Source organism: Anarhichas minor, unplaced genomic scaffold (assembly GCF_050575085.1).
Source record: "Anarhichas minor isolate MPS153535 unplaced genomic scaffold, ASM5057508v1 ptg000010l, whole genome shotgun sequence".
Lineage (NCBI taxonomy): Eukaryota > Metazoa > Chordata > Actinopteri > Perciformes > Anarhichadidae > Anarhichas > Anarhichas minor.
Genome location: NW_027466456.1, coordinates 8,357,201 through 8,375,666, shown reverse-complemented (window position 1 = coordinate 8,375,666; position 18,466 = coordinate 8,357,201). Strand labels below are relative to the sequence as shown.

General features: G+C 40.3%; 1 protein-coding gene across 1 annotated transcript in view; it reads right to left on the bottom strand.

The window, feature by feature from the left end:
• pex5la (peroxisomal biogenesis factor 5-like a) overlaps positions 1 to 3,370 on the bottom strand; it is a 76,324-nt gene extending 72,954 nt beyond the window's left edge. The window contains exon 1 of the mRNA XM_076088618.1: positions 3,304 to 3,370. Coding sequence (XP_075944733.1) covers positions 3,304 to 3,324 — 21 coding nt within the window. The 5' untranslated portion in view covers positions 3,325 to 3,370. The remainder of the gene's footprint in view (positions 1 to 3,303) is intronic.
• Between the last annotated feature and the right edge of the window lie 15,096 nt (positions 3,371 to 18,466).

The window sequence follows — 18,466 nt, the reverse complement described above, 5'->3', positions numbered from 1 at the left end:
ATTTTAGCATTAATTGGAATATTTTAAATAATTAGAACTTACAACAAGTTATTTTGCATTTCATAAACCACATCGGATGATTGCTGATTAACTGCATTTTAATGTGTCTATAAAGTCAAGTTGTGACAGGAATGTGAACTCCAGTGACAATAATCTATCAGGGCTTTGGTTTACAATGAGGAGAAACGAGAAACACAAAGGGATGCACTAGGTTGCCACAAATATCCATTCCACCAAAACAGAATAAAAAACTGGAAACGCAAATAGAGAAAACTGAATCTGAACAACTCAGCATTTTTTTATATTGTATCAGTAGCCTATTTACTCTTGCAGAGCTCTGGAGGATAACCTCTAAACAAATTATCTTTCACCCAGGGAACCAAACCTCATAAACATATCGGCAGCTAAGCGAAAAGATGGTGTGAGCGAATGAGATCTTTTGAGACTTGATCTACTTCTGATCAACGATAGCATCCATCAAAGTTCTTCCCTGGGGAAGTTGGAATGTTGTAATCAAATTATGTAATCATGTTATGCTTAAGAGAACAAATATCCAAAGGCCTTGGAGCACCACTTCCATTAATCCAGGATGTCTTTTATACTTACAGTACAAAGACTTCCGTAATCAGATTCACTGTAAACATGAATACCAAAGCAGGGAAACCGCTAAAACAATTACTTTGCAATCTAATCTTTCTTATATGAAGTACGTCAAAGAGAAAATATACGGTACGTCGACTCTTTTGCAGCTTTTTGTTTGACAAAGATTAGCAGCAGTGCTGAATCAGCTCGCCTTCAGTTGCAACTTCACAGGAAGAGCAATGAGGCTGACATCCACACTTTTCTTTTCTTTACCTGCATCAATCATTTCCAACACTTGATACAGTAATACAGTAAGGTTGTTTCATGCACAAGACAAATCTGTACTTTAAAATGCTAAAAAATTCCCTTTATTCACACATGCTTGTGAGACTTTTAAAACAAAAAGCATGATTGGAGTAATTGAAGACACAGGTCCAGCGTTATATTTCTGCCGAGCAGCACTCATGATATCACCCATCTACACCAGCCAACCATGAGGACGAGATCAGGCGTTGTTTGTGAAACTCATGCCAAGATATTTGATCCAATATCGTATCATTGTGTGCAGATCTGTAGCAATTATGCAAACATGCCATGATGGAAAAACCTTACGCTCCACGGGTGATACCACCACATTAACGTATCAACACACCAGGTCAGCGAGAAAATAAAATGTAAACGAATGAACAATACTGTCACAAAAAGAGACTTTTCTTGTTCCCACAGCCAACTGCTTCCTGAGCAGCAACACTATGAGCTGATGAATCTTGCCTACTGACCACCGTGAGAGCCTAATAAATGAGAACTTACAATTGTATCTACTTTGAAGCGGAAATCTGATAGCTGTGATTATGAGCGACGGACATGTTACATAAAGAAGTATGTACAGTATGAGCTTCATTTAAAATTCCAAGCTATGGCTTCCAGCTCTCAATGATTTATGCCTGAAGTCTGCATTCACAGGTCACATCCACACAGGGAAATATGTAAAAAAGGTATTATGCGTACCCAACATTCATGTAATGTTTTACTATATTTTACCTTGATTTAGATCAATTACATGCAAGATACAAAAAAAATAACTTGAAAATCTGTTCCTCTTCAAAGAGTTCCTTTGTTCTGAAAGCATTGCGCCTCGCCTAAATTTGTCTTTTTCAAATACAGCCTTTGCGCAAAGAACATGATAAGATTCAAAACAATAAATACAGAAGAGTTCCATGTTAATTAGAACGTTAGATGTAACAAACCACCCATTCGCCACACAAGCAATGTGTTAGTCTTTGTCTCTCTGACAAAGTTCTGGCTGTATTACTTACAAATTCTGGTAACTCTGATTTCATATGCACACGCACACTTGACTTCAAGGAGAGATTGTTGTCAACATCAAGATAAATCCATCAGTTACACAAGCGAGTGTCGTGGCAAAAGATCCATTACCGACAGATTGAGCGTCTGCTTTGCATTCACCGGACATATGCTGCTAAATTAGCCCTGTGTAATGGTCGAGAAGGAGCATGTTGTGTCAGATAAGGCACAGTGTTGACCCATGCATGTGATGAAAAACATATAAACTGTGAGATGGTTGAAACAATATGAGATGAAACATGGAAAACTGTGATTAAAGTAGAATCTGTGTTTGAACTTTGATTGTGTCTTTACATACAGTATACCATAACTCAGTGTCACAGGCTTTTCATTGACCCTTAACAAACACAACGGGGGTAATCCAGACAAGAGCTGCCGACTGCCTTTTCATGCATTTTCAATGAACACTGCTGCTTGAGTAATATATCATGAAATATTAAATGTTGACCTTTTAATGCACCCGAGTACTGACTCAGGAGTGGTCTTTTATTACATAATCAACTGTCTGGGAGCTGCAGTTTCTCTGTCAACCAACAATCAACGATTCTTATACAGAGAGGAGGCTATCATTTTCCACCGAACTATATGCTAATTGTGTTCAAATGAAAATGTGTGATTATAAACTGTTAATATCAGTTACATAGGCCTACTGTAGCGCAAGCTTTTCATGTATCTAGCTATCTTGTCATGTTTTAATTAAACACGTTGCACCTTCTTGTCCCAATGTATGGTGGCTGAGGTGAGTTTGAGTCTCAATGCCTGATGCAACACAAAGTATATTGTTAACACTGTAGTTAGCTATATGGGAATTGACGTCAGATTGCGTGACGTCACGTGAGCATAAGCACGCCCGATAAGAAACGAATGTTGGCCCCAGTGTGAAGGCTGCCCTGACTATAGGCGCACCTCCTGTTTACATTTGACATGCACCTGCACGTGCAAGGGGCGGGCTGCAGTAGCTCACTCTCTGTGTTTTCTCAATGACTATTGTAAATTATGCCGGCTGTGGCTGACTAAGTAGGCTAGACTACACGCATTTGTAGTTCCATGGTCATCCCTTCCAAGCAATTTAAGCAATTTGTCAGCTATGTGTTCAAAGCAAACGTCCCTCAGTTAGGTTGCCCATTTTCAAAAACAGCGACACGTCTCTGTTGTCAGAGTATATAGTTGGTTGATCTCTACTCGCCTCGGACTAACCGTTATTACCTAAAATCCCTTAAATAAAAAAAATGCCCTCGACACAAACTAAGCTGCATGTAGAAGTCCGCCTTGTTCACATCACTTAATTTGCTTCATCACAGCTAAATAGTTCGTTCTAATGGAAAAGGAACACGCAAAAGAGGCTGTCTTTCTTACCTGTAAATGGCCCTGGTACATATTGAGCACACAGTCAGTCGCGGATCTCCGTCAGCGGATCTTTGGACTTCTTCCAGACTTATGAAGCAGACAGTCAGACTGGAAGTGTTGACATGAAAAGATGTAGCGGAGTTGTTGTTTTTTTTGGACAGGAGGTCCGGAGGATCTCACAGAGAGGAGCTGTCCTCTCTTTAGGTGCTGAAGCTGACACTTTGCGCTCTTCCAGGATTTCTGTGCGCGGGGACACCGAGGCGCGCCGGGCGCAAGAGGAGCGCGACGCCGGACCTCACTTTTACCTTTCCTCACAGTGTGCTGACGCTGGGTTATGACAAGTACAAGCCTTTGGAGTCCTTCTTGGGGGGGGGGGAAATCACCGCGATTTAAGTCTTCAACCCTGAACGCATTGCCGTTTTCCACGTATCTCTCCCTCTCTTTGGGTCTCTGACCGCGCTTCTGTCTCCCTCTCTCCTCTCCTCTATCGGCGTGGGTCTAAATGTTTGGACGCTTCTCGGGGTTCATTCTCTTCTTATAGTGCGCTCCTCTTTCCCGTTTGCTAACTACTCTCTCTGACCCAGCCCTCTGGTGCCTCCTCCAGTGCTGACGTGCTCCACAAGGAGGCACACAAGAACATTTCACTCACACTTCAGAGCGTGTTGAGAACACACACGTGGAAAGTGTCCAAAATGTGCACACAATTTCATCCAAATCTGTAGTTATTGAGCATATCTTTTTCCTTTGTGTCCTGCAAACAATACATAGCAAGTTTATTTAAAGTGCTTCTCAATCATTCTTTCTAGATCAACGATACATAATGTTTTGGTAAATTTCTGTGGTTGTTCAATTGTTGAAACATATGTTTCCGTTCCTCAGTTATTATGCAACATATTGTGCAATTTCCTAATTAAATGCTAAAAGCAAACTGCAGTACAGCACACATTATGTCTGAAAGAGTGTGAGATTTGCATGCAAAGAGCAAATTAGCTGTTGTTCCCAGTTGTCCAATTAGTGGAAGAAAAGATTATACAACCAAAACTTCAAGTCAAATAGTTTTACAGGTAGAGAGAACTAGAGCAAATGATCTGGTATGAGTGGAGGTACTTTAACCACAGCCATGTTGGCAAACACAATTTATCATCCTTTATAACTATATGCAGTGAAAAGGTTATTAATGAAGTTTTAACAAAATGGGACATTTTTTATCTTTTCTCCAAAGTCCTGCTTGTTCACAGTTGTGCAAACCCACCACGTGACTGCAAACTTCAGTTTCCCAAAATAAGTTCCAGACCTATGAAATAAGAGACTCCTGACCAGTAGGCTAATCAACTTTTCTCCAGGCCGGCTGCTGGACGGCACAGGCAAAAACTGTAGGTGGCACAGCATGGAACTAAATTAAACATGAAAAAATAAATAAATAAATAGATTAACATATAACAACACCAGGTAATGTGCCAGGCAATTTGCGACAGATTGTACACAGAGATGCCCCTTCCACATTTTCAGTATTACCAGCCTCATCAGCAATGCTGGTGTTGTTTTCACCTTGTGAGTCTGTGTGAGTCATCATGGCAAAATGTGGTCCTGGTAAGGCTGGTTATTATGTCTGTCTGACAGATTTTGTCAATGGGACAGCATCACAACTGTGCTAAATGCAGTCAGGAAACTTTACAGATCAAAGTTTTTTGACGCCACAAAACTTTACAGGTGTGTAGTTGAGATCAAAAATAATTCCAAATTCGAATAAGGTTGTGGTCACAGCAAGGGCGCCAGAAGTAGGGGGCTAGGAAGTGAACAGAGTTTTAGTTTAGTTTTAGTGGTTTAGTGAATTAAAGCTGCACTAGGCAACTTCTTACACTGGCTGCTCCAAATGCCAGTGAGTAACCGATGATGTGAACCTCATTGTCCAGAAATCATGTAACACTTTTCTGTCGGCTTTCAAAAGGTAAAAGGATCAAATGTTAATGAGTGTACTTTTATCTTTATAGAGCGCTTAGTCGCTCCTTATTAAGAAACGAGTCCTATTACTCTTTATTTTTGTCAGCTGAAAACTGTTACATGTCATCAGACATTTTGGAGTTTATGTGTAAGGCCTACATTTTTACAAAAAATATTAGTTAGTGAAGCTTTAACTTTTTTTTTTGTTCTCCACTAGACCTCATATGAAAGAAAAACAAGTGACACACTGTGCTATATAGCAACCACCCAAACAGTCAGTATTATGTGTTGTGCAACAACAGAAAGGCAGCAGTCCTTCCAATCCGCAGTGTTTTGATATTCTTCATGCCTCACCAGATGAAACCAAATCAACCCTCCAGGCATTAAAATCAGTGTGATTATTAGCCCTTGTGTTTGCATGCCTACACCAGAAATACACAAACATAAATTTGCCAGGCTGTGTGTCAAAATATTCTTTAATATTTGCACATGTTTTATCAATGAATAATGATTACACACTCACCTGATTTGAGATGACAGACGTGCACATGCTGGCCTTTGAATCTATTTTTCCTTTTTTGTGTGTTGTTTTTGTCCTCCATCAGCCATCAATCTCCTTGTGTTGACGGAGACATATGGCGAACATAATCGATGTTAAGAAGAGGGGAATTACTTCTCCGTACTCAGGACCAGACAGTCTGCACTCTCTGACGGACCAGTTATTTCAGTTAAATAGAAATATTCCTTTGAAATGTAGCTGAAAGAGAGAGCCACTAAGGTTTCATTGATGTCTGAGCAGGAAATTGCAGTTTACTTACACCACAGCAATCTTTTGTTATTTTCAGTCATCACTCCTCTCACACATCCATGTTCACATTAAATATTACAGTACCTGCTAAACATCAACATGTTAGCATTGTCATTATGAGCATGCTAGCATTCAGGTGTTTGCTACTATGACTGTAGGTTCTTAGTCTTGTTTTAGACTGGATGGTAAATTATCCAAAGGATTTTGAACATGTTTCACAAGCCACAGAGGTTAAAGAACTGTAAAGAGTGATAAAATCATCGGGTGTGGTTGGAGTTAAAGCACAGTATCAGTATGTGGTTATCCCACTTATCCTGCTCATTTAAACGCTTTTTCACAGCTCGTTATAAACAAATCTGTCTGAAAACATTAGAATTACCAGACCTGGGGATATGAGGTTTTCATTAGCCAGTGATGAAAGCAGAAACTCTACAGGATGTGTGAATTGAGTTTGAATAAAGACACTCAGGCTTCAACTAATTACTTTGGCGAGTGAATCCCACCTGAAGAGGCATGTGTAGTACCACTTCAGATGAGTAATAATTATGATAAGTTCATGATAATCAAAAGAATTGACACGCTTTTTTTAAATTTTTAAATTTTTTTACAGCCTAGTATGATGTATTCACTCCATCATTATTCAACCATTATAGGTCAGCATTTAAAACGGCATCACAGATGCTAATGCCCATTTCTGAAATAGCCTCTTAAGACATCTCAGAAATATATCAGAATACATTGATCTCTGGCATCACAGTATTTGAATATTATTGAATATTATAAATGAGGACCAAAATAGCCGAGTTGTCACATTTGGCGTGCCCATTAATAGCAGACATACACCAAATCCAACAGACAGATTTGCTGATTAAAAATTAAAATCTCCATTTCATGTCATGTATCTTCTATTGGCTGATAGGTACATCATGTGATGTCACAGTTCCTTTAAGTCAAGTTAAGTCAAGTACTGCAGCTGAACATATGGGGAAAGCACATAGAAAAGACAAGATATTGTCAAGTTTTGTTGATCTGTATTCACGGATAATTTAGTAAAATAGTTCCTGAGACACTGCCAGGTGGCTACTACACTGTACACCACACAATATAGCATACAGCAAATAGTACAAAGCACTTTGTACCTCCAAACTGGTGCCTAATATAAGTCCAGTCCCATATCTCTACAGTGAAGCATGCTGCTCAGTCTGCAACTGTCACTTTCCCACAAACCTCAGGTCACAGACTGTCAACACAATTATGTACCTCATTTCACGATCGAATGAAAATTGCTCTCTTAGTTTTCGGTCATTTGTCGTTGTGGGTATTGTGTGTTTGTTTTCACGGTGCAATAGAGCGCAGTGACGTCACCACAGTGCGTTGTTTGCCTGAGACGGGTCAGACCTTCAGTCAGTGTGACCCAGCAATCTGAAAGTGTGTGTGTTTTCACAAACACACTTGTTAGAGGAACTGAGTGTTTGCTTGTTCTGTACTCTTTGAGTGTAACCAGAGAGACCTCAGTAATGTCATTCAGAGCATGTCTTTCTGCTTGATCAACGATAATGAATTGGGCACCACAGAGCTCATTCTTGTACTTCTATCTGTTCGGTCTCACTGCAGTTTTATGTGACTTTTCCTCCAAATCCAACACCTGAAAACCGACATGCTCCATCAAGTCGCCTCAGACCAAATGTGATTTATTTTGATTAAGCACACGGCGGAACTACCAAGCTAACACCTAATCTGCTGTTTGGAGGACAAGTCATTAACAGTGAGCCAGCAAAACACAGAGCGGAGGAGAAGAATGACAAAAAGTTAATAGAGCAAACAAACCATGTCAAATGAGCTAGAGTGGCAGACACTTTGCACCACTTTACACTCTAACAAACACGTTTCCCTAACTCTTTGCCTTTGGTAAGGAATACACCAGCTTTGTTGGTAACTGCAGAATGTGATAATATTACTATTGGTACTAAATATGTATAATATTAAAGACGGGTCACAATCAATTATACTACAAGGTGCATCAGTTTTTCTGGAAATATATGTAGTACGGTACACAGTCTAGCCATGCTAGCGGCTCTCTGTGGCAGCACTTGAGCACATGCTGTCATGCTCACAATGATAATGCATTTTGAGGTTGATGTTTAGCAGGTGTAATGTTTACCATGTTCACCATGTTAGTTAAGCAAACAGGGGCTAGAAACCTCCATGTATATCTGGTGAACAGTCCAAGCTAAATGTGGACACAACACAAAGAGGTGTCATCTAGACACCCAGCAGTAAGTGGATCTAAAAGCTCCCCTCGTCAAAGGTTGACATGTTCTTTCAATACTTTAATGAAAAGCAGGACTGTTTCTGTGTGCTATCAGTGTCTCCGGTGAGCTGACTCCACTTGGAGTTTGATTAAACAAATCTTGGTTAACCGTGAGGTATTGGAGAATTAAACAGCATGCGTTGGCCTCGTTCACTCTTCTGGTAAATTATAGCCTGATTCACGTCTGTATCCTGCTGCCACAGACAAGATAAGGATCATGTAAGGCTAATTTTGCAGAGAAACTGGATGGTGTGGGCATAGATGTGTCCCATTCAAGTTTAAGGTGGAGAACAAACTTGCAGCATGCCTTATTGAACTAGTCTGTAGTTTTTTGGGAAGTTTAGCTACCTTTGCCAAGGTTTTACGGTTTGTACTGTAAAGTAATGATTCAATCCTGTTTCTAGTGTGATTAAAGAGGTTGTCTGAAGTTGGCAGTAAATAACCCCTAAACAATATCCTAAAATGTAGGATATTGTGAAGTGTTTGCAGTGGTGTTATGGACACTTCACAGTACAGCTTACATTTGCCGTCACCTCATGTCGGCCTTGCCCTGCCAGCTCTGGTTTCTTGCAAGCACCAGCCCGATAATACTGGCCGAATAATATACCCTCATCTACAACCTCGCACCCTGCAGTCTAATGTTGGGCTATCACAACGTCTAAATCTTTAATGCCCAAATGACATGTCCACAAAGGAAGTAGTCTCTTTAAATATGTAGCCTATCCAGTTGTTCTGCCGGCTTCATTACAACGCTTTTCTGTGCACAGCATTGGATTCATAATTCATGTTTTTCAAATATTCCCTCAGATGAGTAGAGGCGTACACAGAAATCCCATTCATCTCCAATGCAAGCACATTGGAGATGAATGTCAGCTGAACTGCTCCAGATTAACCAAACTAGGAATATTCATATGCAGAAGTATTTATATTTATCAGCAAATGCAGGATTTTCTTGATGAATGCGAAAGTAGATCAAGGTGTCTGCAGAGCTTTGATATCATTATCCGCTGATTGTTACTGTTTAGAATGCAAACGCAGCCGCCTGCTTTTGCTGCATTTAGTTGTTTGGTGGCCGATAAAAGCAGGTTGCATTCACAAGCCCGCTGAGGTGCGAGCGCCTTCAAACAATGTTGACCCCTCAGCGCCTCTCCTTTTATCTATGCACTTTACTATTTGTGGTAAGGTCAATTACTGCAGCATTAGAGACTATTTGTATTTTTATTAAGAATCCTCTTAAGCTAATGCCAAAGGGGAGCTCTATTCTTCCTAGCATGACACAAAACACCAAAACCACAAAGTACCACGACTTTTGATGGCGAGGCAATATAAATGGATACAAAGTGCTCTGTAATATGATTGAAGCACACTTGTTTTTCTGCTGCTTTTTGTTGTGCTTGTAGATGATCCATATATAAGGCCATGTTCCTGCTGTATCAACACGGGTTACCTGCAGGTGCTCTGTTTATTCTCAGGATCCAAGAAGAAGTTACGTGAATGTGAGTGTGAACGTGTGACAGTCCTGTGATAATGCACTCCTGCCTCTCACCTAATGCATGCTGGGATAGGCTCCGGCCCCTTGTGACCTCGAACAGGATAAGCTTTTTAGAACAAGGAAACAATGGAGTATATAAAGGATGGAGTGGTGCAATAGGAGCGGGTGATACACAATTTAGTTCAACTCCAATACCAAGTAATTCAAGGATAGAATCACCAAAACTGATGTTGTTCATTATTAGAAGCAGCTAATGTACTATCATGTAAGGGAGAGCAATATATAATGATTTATGAAGTAAATGCATGAAGAGAGCTTCTTCTGAATACATTTTCATGATCAACAAATGATCCGCCTGTTTTTAGTTGCGCCCAGCAGCTCTATAGCTCACTCTGTTGGTCGGTTCCCAAAAATTGCTCCACCCTTTGGTGGCAACAGTTTTCGCCCTCGGAGGCTGAACTTGGCTTAGAGATCAAGTGTGTGGGTGTGAAGCTGTGTGTTTGTGTTCATGCTACTTGGCAAAAAGGGGGGGGCAATGAGAGTGGCCTATAATAAAAAGACGCACAACTTCTAAACGGATTAATGTAGCATGGCCAATCTCATGGACTGTTTGTTGTTGAGGGAGGCATCATTGGTCTCAGCAGAGGGTTAATGTTTCAGTGGTGTGGGTTAGCCCTGCCCCTATACTTAAGCCACGCCCTCTTTCATAACGCATGAACAGTCTCTCCTCTGCTGTTTGACTGAGTGCTCAGCACTGTCTTATCAACTGTGACGTTGTTTCGCCACAAATGAGTGCATTCCATAGGCTGATAAAATAAGTTCTTATTTTCACCATAGCACTCGCTCTGCGCACCATTGATAAATCTGAATTATTCTTTGAGCGCCCCACCGTTGGTTAAATCATGATGCTGGGCTCAGCTTTCGATACAGTCAGTCATCGGTCAGCCATGCCGATGGTCATGTCGATGGCTGACCAACTGTCGTGTGATTTATCTGAAATAACAAGGCGATTGAAAGGGGGTATGAACTCAGAAGAGTTCCTTTTTATGTATTGATCCTATTGACTCTGCTATGAACATTGAAAGCGAGACTTTGCTATTTGCTAAACTATACATTTTGTTGTGTAAAGTGTAAATACAACTGTGATGATGCTAGTAGAGTGGCCTTCAATTTGTAACCTTTTGGTTGTTTGAGTAGAAAAGATCTGGCCAAAACATTGCAGGACTTTGATGGCAGGTTGTATTTCCATCCTTAACATAAGCCATACTTGACTCTTCAGGACAGCGGACAGCACTTGATGCAATTGACCGTGAACAAAGCCAGGACTTTACATTGTTGTATTTCCCCATAGCTACATGTTAGTTTACAGTTAGAAATACATTATGTTCTCTTCGGCAGCCCTTTAAATTGATATAAAGAGTCCCGTCCATAACGCTGAGCAGTTAGTCAGCCCCGTATGTGATCCGTCTGTTTCTCTCTTCCCTTCCTGTCTCATCTGTCGTCTCACTCTGATGAATAGATAGAAACGTGACACCTTCAGAACAAAGGGATCGAGATATGATGAGATGAGATATGAGACACACGGGAGGGATCCAGAATGTTTAATCTGAGGGTGGTTAATTGACGCAGCAGGTTGATGACTACCTAAGTTTCACACAGATGCTAATTAGGCATCCTGTTAGCTCTGGGACTCCCACATACTGCAGCGTTTCTGTGGGTGTGCAATTAGACTGTGAGCCGTCATTGTGTGAAGTAGACTAATACAACATGACATACACAACACAAATTCAAAACCTGGGACCGACAAACATCATGAGTTACGGGAGTGAAGATTTTGAAACAATATGGGGATGTTTTAAGTGAAATAATTTAACATGGGTTAAAGAAATACACTGCCATTTTTGTAAATATGTTTCTTGACTTTCTTTCGAGAAATTAGATAAAAGGATTAATACCAGTTTCATCTCTGTGCGTACAGTAGATTAGATTGCTCCAGAATGTGTTTATAGCTCAGGTTAGCATGAAGTTAGCGGAAACAGTTAGCCTCCACAGACGGACAAATACACCTTCAAAAGGTTTTGAAATGATCTTGTTTACATGTTTTAAACATAAATATTCATCTTGTATGCTAGTCACCAATTCATCCAAGAATCACCTGGGCTTTGTTCTGCAGTTGGCGGTTGGTATAATAATTCCAACGTGTAAGCTATCTGTTCATTATAGGGAAACATTATCAATTTTCAAGCAGCTTTGTGCAAGTCGTCTTTGAATATGAACAAGGTTCAATATCCGCTGGAAAAACGCCACACAAATTGCAGCTTACAAATTAAGAAAAACACTTTTTTTAGTTAAAGCTGCTTCTTGAAACTCATCTACCTCCCTTCTGAGTTGTCTATTCACTGAAAGTCAAAGAGATCACCTGTCGATCAAAGGGAGCTGGCATTACTATGAAGTGTTATTTGTGGAATTCTCTGCTGTGTGAGTTTCTGTAGATGGTGCTCTACTAATCGTCTCTTCAGCCACTCCTGTGTACCAGTCAGTCAATCTAACCAACCCAGCCGGACCTCCATTGATAAAACTCAAAATCATAGACCTTATAGTCCTGGCTCAGTTCAGACCTCAGTGGACTGCTTCCTGTACCTCTCTTAGAGTTAAGACCAAACTCAGTAGACCCAAAACATTGCTCATTTGTAAATATCAGACCGAAGGAACAAGTGTTCAGAGACAGAGCTAATGATGAGATGGTGTGAAGGGCTCCTTCTCGGGACAGGACTGCATTTATTTCACTCGCAGCAACATCACACACATCTGTCATGTTTTAACATCATGCGCCTCTCAACCCATCTCTTGTTATCCTAGTAGACATCATTTCATAACAGGTTTGTAGGCATTACTCCCATTATAATGTGTTTTTAAATGAATATCCAATTCATAACATTAAACTTAATGAGTACACTTTGTATGCTATAGTATAATGAGTCTGGTTGATGGACTGATTTTTGTTTTTCAGGTGGAATGAAATAGACTATAAGTTACACAAAATAGTGTGTTTTTATTACCAACATACAAAATTATGTTTATTAATTTCTCCAAAGGGGAAAAGCTTTATAGCTTACTCTATTTTGAATCACTAAGTTGAAGACGTGCTTACACGTATGCAAATAGCAGGTAGATCAAAAACCTTATCGTTTACATGTCACAGTATCCTGGTTTCTTTCAGAGTCAAACAGCTCACCTACACTGGTTTATCAAAATCAGAATAAGGACTTATGAGTATGAGATGTTTACATGTGCAAAACTGTTAACAGGTCACTCTAAATCACCTGAGAGTAACTAGAAAACTAGCGCACATGCATAAGTGCCCCCCTTTTAAAATCCCTGTTAAATCTGTGTTCTCATCTGGGAGATGCACAACAGTCTCATCCATCCTCAGCTGCTGTTGGATATTAAGCATGCCTGCTGGGAAATTCACATTTTGTCAAGGACGTCTTGGCATTACTGTAGAGCTACTGATGGAAACCACATCCCAACTGTATCATCGAGTCAGCCACTCTGGCAGTCTTTTGGAAGCTGAGGGGTGTCATATGGAGTCAAGACAATCCTGTGCTGACCCCTTACACCACAACAGCTGTCTGCTGTTCTGACAAATTGGCAATGGGGACTAGAACATGCAAGTAAGCATGTGTTACTCACACCACCATATGGTGTTGTGGAAGGGGTTTGTGCTCACTGTATTCTTTTGAATAACGATTCTGAGCGTGAAGTACCAGTTTATTAGGTAAACCTACTGTATAGCTAAATCTAATGCAGTCTAGTCTGACTCACAGGACTGTGGGTATAAGCCTTCTATTGGATGCGTATTTCTCATGGCATTCTCCTACCCTTCTGCTATTGTGATTGTTTGAAAAAAATACAAGCCAGAGCATTTTTTTCCCCCTTTGCCAGAATGAGGAATGTGGAGCCAGACTTTTATTTGGCGCAGGTCTGTGGAGATCGGTCTGGCTATGTGATACTAAGAGAGGTGTTGATTCAACTTTATCCGTCATCTTGAGTAAATTGCCATTTTAAAAAAAACGTATTTCCAAAGGTAATGGCACAAAGAAGAGCTTATTTATTGAAATGATACTCTATCTGAACTAAGAAATGAACCCTCTCTATAGAGATTTACACAATGTATACTCTGTATACTATATCTAGCTCCAGTTCTTATAATGGCTTTACAGTGTACGGCCCTCATGTGATTCCACAGACATCCTAAGAGAATGACTGACAAGATGAGCATAATCACTGCCAAGGTTGGGTGATTCCGCCAGGCTATATCTGATGAATTAAATGAGATGTGGAAATGATGGGGCGCAAACCCAGCAATGCAGCAAAGAAGTGCTCTCTCTATTAGTCTCTCTCGCTCCGTCTGTCTGTCTCTTTTCTTGTTTGGAGCCCAGTCTTATCACCATCGTGACAGCTGAGCAGAAGGAGAAGCAGAAGTTATACAGGTAAAGATATTTGTTGTGCTCGCTCCTTTTAGGAAACTTATGAGGTTACAGTCTAGGCGGAAAGGGACAGATTTTGTTTCCTCCCACTCTTTTGTCGTCGTGCTTACTTTTGTTTCTCATTTTCTTCTTCACTGACTCAAACACAAGCATGTGAGCCAACCTCACGAGTACTTTATTTCATTTGTGAATGTATTCTGCCATGTGTGAATTACTGGTTAGACCGCTGACACATTTTTCAAAAGGAACAGCTCACTGCAATTTTAGCATTTTGTGCCTTTAATTAAACTCGCGAGAGTTAAAAATAGCACAACAATATGTAAATGAGTCTAGTCATTGTATTGTCTGAACTCCAGGTGACTCAGCATTGCAGGATCTCATTTATATGCCACCAAAGTCTCGCCACCAGCATCTTATTCCACTATTGCGCAGACAGAAAATGCACCGGATTACATGCTGATTAGCTGTGTCTCTAGCCGTCTGAAAACACCTAATTCATCAGTGACCAATTACTGGTGACCTCTGAACTTGACATCACTTTACCTCATGCAGCAAAGTGAAGGTTCTAGGAGATTGTCCCACAGTTGTCCCACAGTTACATTTCTCCATCATCTGTCCTTGTGCAGCTTCAGTGAGTAGAATGAGTCATCACTTTCACTGAACTAGCTTACAGTCATCATTGTGTTGAATCAGTGTGGAGAATCAGATGTGTGATAAATGAGACGTACTTTGTTCTTTCTTCTATATTCATGCTCTCATGCTGTAAAATACTCGACGATAAGAAGAACAAGATGAGACAAATCAAGAGAAAGTGGGTGTCCAAAAGCATCACCAGTATGTTCTGTATAGATCACTGATCGTATCATTACTGAACAGTATGTCATCTGAAGGTGGGCGTTCTGTCAAACTGATTATGATGAAGGAGACTGCTGTGAGGATGCTTCATCGCTAAATCCACAGCTTTGGTAAATTTGTGTCTTTAGGGATTATAAACATTACTTCCTTTCACAGTGGGGGGCAGTTAAGCCTTTTACAGATTAAAAGCAAAAGTCCTTCTCTCCTTAAGAACTAAGAACAAAATCTGTGATCATTTTGGTCCATTCATTACATTGTTTAACACAATTTCAAATCCGTAACAAACAACTGACATCTCAGCATGTAACGGATGCAGTCTCTGTCAATATAGAAAGATGTGAGCCAGGGCTCGAGAAAAGCACAGAGGTGCCGATCTCTTTAAAAGGGGCAGTCCCTTCCTTATGTAACACTGGCAAGTCTGCTGTACTGCCTCCAAGGGAGTTTACAGTTCTTCTCTCTTCATTTTGAACGCGTCTCCTGTGTGTGAGCAACAACAAACATCCACATATACAGTATATACACTCACGCAGCTATTCTGTGCAGATAAAAATGCTTTTTATATGGAAACAGTCGGATCTCCTTTCTGCCACTGGATTCATTTATGTGATTTTTGAAGGTTTTACAGCCGGCAGCAAAGAAATCATGTGTGCCTTCTTCTACGTATTGGTTTCAATATGAATACTGCAGGTATCTAATGCTAGTTTAGAAGCTACAAAAGAGAAACGATGAAGCACCTTGCAGCGTGGATGTGAGCTGGTCGCCCTTACCGGTCTTGATTATTGGCTATAAAATATATCACCTCAATCTTACTGAATATCACAAGATAGCCTCGGCACACAATCGGTAATGGGTTCACTTCATGAAATTCAAGTAGGCCACTTACCACCAGCAGGTGTGACCTTGCAGCCACTTGCCTTGAAAGGCCTCGAGATGTTGCTGCACCTCATTTGCATTTTCTCTGCTCTGGAGATGAACGCAACCCACAAAATGCTGGAGGAAGCCTTCACCCCTGGTTCACGTTGTGACACCGTCTCTCTCGCAAAACAGTTAAAAGTAAAAAAATAAGTGAGGAATTTGAAGAGTGGTCATGCCGAACATGGAGGCGGGCAGCAGCGGTTGAGCTGCAGGTTGATGGTAGAGTTTAAAATGTGAGGAGTTGAAGCTGAATTGAATTACAATCATGCTTTTTTGGGCTGCAAGTCACTTGGTGCAACTCCTCAGTCGGTGAGCTGACAGCAGCCTGTATTGTTGACTCATCGTCTTGGGTAATTAGTCTCACCGGGGGATTGTTCAGACTCTAAAAGAAAGGTGAAGGAAATGAGCGAGTTCGATTTCTCTGGTAGAGGGCGAGTAGCTGGCGTGCGGCTGCAACGTAAAAGCAGCCTCATAGGTGATTCATTTTTCTTTTCTTTTTTATGAAAACAAAAGAAAAAGTCATTCAGATCCTGAGGGGCTCATTAGTAAATGTGAAATCACTTTTAGTTTAAAATTTCATTTTATCTTTTCAAATCTGAATATGTCAGGTGTGTCGGAGAAAAGCACAGCGTCACGTTTACTGCTGGTTCATTTATTGATTTAAGAATATAGCAGAATAGCAGAATATAGCTGCTGTAAGTCAAACAGACAGAAATATCGTAAACGACAATATAGAGAGCGAGTTTTCATTTTCTATTGAAATGAAAAATGTCATCAGGTAATTTCACTGGCCACACATTTTATTATCCAGTGCATCAGTGAGAGGAGGAGGGACAGGAGTCTGGTGGAGAGGTAGATTTTAATGGAGCGAGACAGCATTGTAAATCTGTCACTGTAGTAGAGATGTATTCGACATACAAGTACATCAACAACTAACAAAAACTGATCTGTCAACAGGAGACACAGCACAGGGGGGAGCAGAGCACACTGACATGTAAAATGAAATGCATCTCACAGACCACTCAAGTCGTTACCACATTAGTAGGTGGAGAGTCAACACATGTATCTAAATCTGCACATTATATTAACAGTATATTCATTGTTTTTCTATTTATTGGAATGTATATATGTACATGCATGTTTGATTTAGTATACATTTAAACTTTTATCATCCATACTTCCTTGACACTGCATGCCAATTTTGTATTCCATACTTCTGTATTCTTATCTAAATCTCTCTCAGTCTATCAGCACTTTTGTTTTATTTATGTGCATCTTTTTGCTTTCCCACGTCTCGCTGTGATGAATGATTTGCATAATTCTGCAAGCAGCATTTGCATGATTCCTTTTGTTTTGAACTGCAAAACATTTGTTGAAACTATGTATTGTTCAAAGTAACTTGTCTTGAAAAATACAAGTCTTGTTTTTTGATTGAGGAGGAGGAGGAGGTGTGCGACCCCCAGTCTGATAAACAAACATCAAATGAAATGTGGCAGGTTCAGGCGGGCTGAGATGTGAGATTGTTATGTGACGTTTGAGAGCTCTGAGAAAACAGACTGTTCCCCTCTAACCTTCCCGGTCCCGGTGGTTGACCGCTGAGTCATTCTCCCCCTCCACACAAACAACAGCAAACGTCCATTCATCCATCCATTTTCTATACCTGCTTTTTTCCAATGCAGTTTATTAATGCTGATAGATGTGTTTCATATTGACAAAATGCAGTGGTGGAAAGTAACTAAGTATATATTTACTCATGTACTGTACTTTAGTACAATTTTATGTTATTCCAGTTTATGTATATCCAGTTCATGCTACTTTATATGTCTACTCCACTACATTTCAGAGCAAAATATTGTACATTTTACATCCCTATTATGTTATGAGGTTGCACACAGCTAATGAATGCATTTGATAATAACACTATTGACACTGTTGTTGTGTTGAGTGTTGTCTCAAGACACTTCAAAGTCATTACCCCCTCACAGAGGACTTGATAAACAACACAATATTAAAAAACACAAATGGGTAAAACACAGGGAAATAAACAAAATAAAGTAGCTATTATGTTGGAGGGCAATTGCAAATTGACCAAGACTACATAGCTACGGCTGCCCTATTTCTGTTGACACTAAAGCTGTTCAATTGTTAGTTGCCTGTGGTAAAATGCATGCATGCGTGTTTGTGTCGAAAGGTGCTTGCAGACAGTAAGTGGCTCCATTGTTTGTAATGAAAGCAGCCATGGCTTGAGGTTGGCAACAGCAGCAGTAAGAGAGAGCTATCCACACACTGCTATTTTGCCACTGCTGTCTGAATTGATGTTGGTTGAACTTTTTTATCCTGTGTGTCTGAAAGATCTCTAT